The sequence below is a fragment of the Raphanus sativus genome, chromosome 1 (genome assembly GCF_000801105.2).
Source record: "Raphanus sativus cultivar WK10039 chromosome 1, ASM80110v3, whole genome shotgun sequence".
NCBI classification, from domain to species: Eukaryota; Viridiplantae; Streptophyta; class Magnoliopsida; order Brassicales; family Brassicaceae; genus Raphanus; species Raphanus sativus.
The window spans coordinates 20,832,889-20,834,976 of NC_079511.1; the positions used below are offsets into that span (position 1 = coordinate 20,832,889).

Here is a 2,088-nt window from a genome sequence, read left to right on the forward strand (position 1 = left end):
AGGAAGTTATTGGTAAGAAATAACAATTAAACTTTTTGTCTTTAAAACCATAAGGAATGTAATAACTAACTAGAGCCAACAAACACAACTACTGTCAAAAGAGATTTTTTAGAAGTTTCAACAAATTTAAAGAATATATTTATATATATACACATGTTTTCAAATTTGTAGAAAGCAAACAAATCCGGAGCAGAAAATAAACAAAGAAACTAAGACAATGAAGTTTCAATTATTATGCCTTGCTTTGTTGTTCATTGCCGTTGAAACTAATGCAGCAAAGCAAGGAAAGAATGCAACAATCCCTGCGCTAATAGTTTTTGGAGATTCAATTATGGATACTGGTAATAACAATAGACTCCCAACGCTTTTGAAGTGCAATTTTCCTCCCTATGGCAAGGATTTTCCCGGCGGCTTGGCCACCGGAAGGTTTTCTGATGGAAGAGTTCCCTCAGATCTCATTGGTAACAATTCCAATTTTTTTTTAATATTTGTTTACATAAAATCTTATAGCCGTTTATATAAAATCATGATACATTTGGTTTTCACCAATTTTCTTTCAGCGGAAAAGTTGGGAATAGCTAAGTCACTGCCAGCATTTATGAACCCAAATTTGAAGCCCCAAGATCTTCTTAAGGGTGTTACATTTGCATCCGGAGGAACTGGTTATGATCCATTAACGGCTAAGATTATGGTATGTTAATATATTTTGTCATCAGTGTTTGTTATATTTTATAATTAATTGATAGGTTTTCTATTATTTCCTATTATAATTCATAATTAACTGATAGGAGAATTCTAATTTTATCTCAAATGTGATACCATTTTTCAAATTTACTTTTAATTGATAACCATTCTTATAAATATTCTAAGTTTATTATGGAAAAGACAAAATTAATCCTCTTAAATTATTTATAAATATTTAATAATTATTTATAGAAGTTTATAAATATATTCATGAATATTAACCCTTCTAATTTGATACATTTCGATTATTATTTTCTTTTGCAGTCTGTGATATCAGTCTGGGATCAATTAACATATTTCAAGCAATATATATCAACGATCAAACAACATTTTGGAGAGAAAAAAGCTCAAGATATCTTGGACCATAGTTTTTTTGTTGTGTGTTCTAGCAGCAACGACCTTGCTCACACTTTCATGGCTCAATCTCATAAATATGACCGTACCTCATATGCCAATTTCTTGGCTGACTCAGCAGTCAAATTCGTAAGAGTAAGTATTTTAAACTGATTTATTCACAAATATAAATCAAACAATAATAAACTTATATCTAACACAAGTTGTATATCTTTTGTATAATACTTAGGAATTACATAAGCTTGGAGCTAAAAAAATAGGAGTGTTTAGCGCAGTGCCTGTTGGATGTGTACCACTTCAAAGAACAGTGTTCGGAGGTTTGTTTACAAGAGGATGTGTTAAACCTTTAAACAACATGGCTAAACAATTCAATGCAAGGCTTTCACCAGCACTAGAATCTTTAGATAAAGAGTTGGATGGTGTTATCCTCTACATTGATGTTTATGATACTCTTTTTGACATGATCCAACATCCTGCCAAATACGGTAAGCTCATCTTATAAATTTTCCATTTGTATCATAAAACCTGAACCAAAATACTGAAGTCAAAGTGAAATTATCTCATCATGCTCCAGGTTTTGAGGTAGCTGACAGAGGATGTTGCGGTAGAGGATCTCTCGCAATATCCTACATGTGTAACTCATTGAATCCATTCACATGTTCTAATTCCTCAGCATATATATTTTGGGATAGCTACCACCCAACTGAAAGAGCTTATCAAGTCATGGTTGACAACTTGCTTGACAAATATTTAAGCAAAATCTATTGATTTTAATCATCTGACTACGGTTTATTTTTCTCTTGGTGTGATTGTGTTTCCCCATCTCATTTTTGTCTCCCTTATGTATTCATTCTTCAAATTTTCAATGTGTCAAAATTTATGAATGTTATAAAGTGCATTACAACCAATTGAATACTGAAACAAAAGGAAACCAGTTTATTACATTCTCTTTTATCTTTCAATAACTCTTCGACTGTTTTTGAAATCAAC

At 31.5% G+C, this 2,088-nt stretch overlaps 1 protein-coding gene across 2 annotated transcripts; it reads left to right on the forward strand.

Moving 5' to 3' along the window:
• Positions 1-217: 217 nt before the first annotated feature.
• LOC108859222 (GDSL esterase/lipase At1g59030) lies at positions 218-1,866 on the forward strand. 2 transcript variants are annotated; one of them, XM_018633104.1, is made up of 5 exons: positions 218-461; positions 561-691; positions 1,009-1,233; positions 1,328-1,583; positions 1,673-1,866. In XM_018633104.1, exons 1-5 carry the CDS (start codon positions 218-220, stop codon positions 1,864-1,866), a joined length of 1,050 nt encoding a protein of 349 aa, XP_018488606.1. The 2 variants fall into 2 exon arrangements, with proteins under 2 accessions (XP_018488606.1, XP_018488612.1); XM_018633110.1 differs by having other exon boundaries at positions 1,694-1,866.
• Positions 1,867-2,088: the final 222 nt, after the last annotated feature.

Coding starts and splice junctions, on each gene's coding strand:
- LOC108859222 (XM_018633104.1), top strand. CDS start 218: ATGAAGTTTCAATTATTATGCCTTGCTTTGTTGTTCATTGCCGTTGAA. Junction 692..1,008: donor CATTAACGGCTAAGATTATG/GTATGTTAATAT, acceptor TTTCTTTTGCAG/TCTGTGATATCAGTCTGGGA. Junction 1,234..1,327: donor CAGCAGTCAAATTCGTAAGA/GTAAGTATTTTA, acceptor TATAATACTTAG/GAATTACATAAGCTTGGAGC.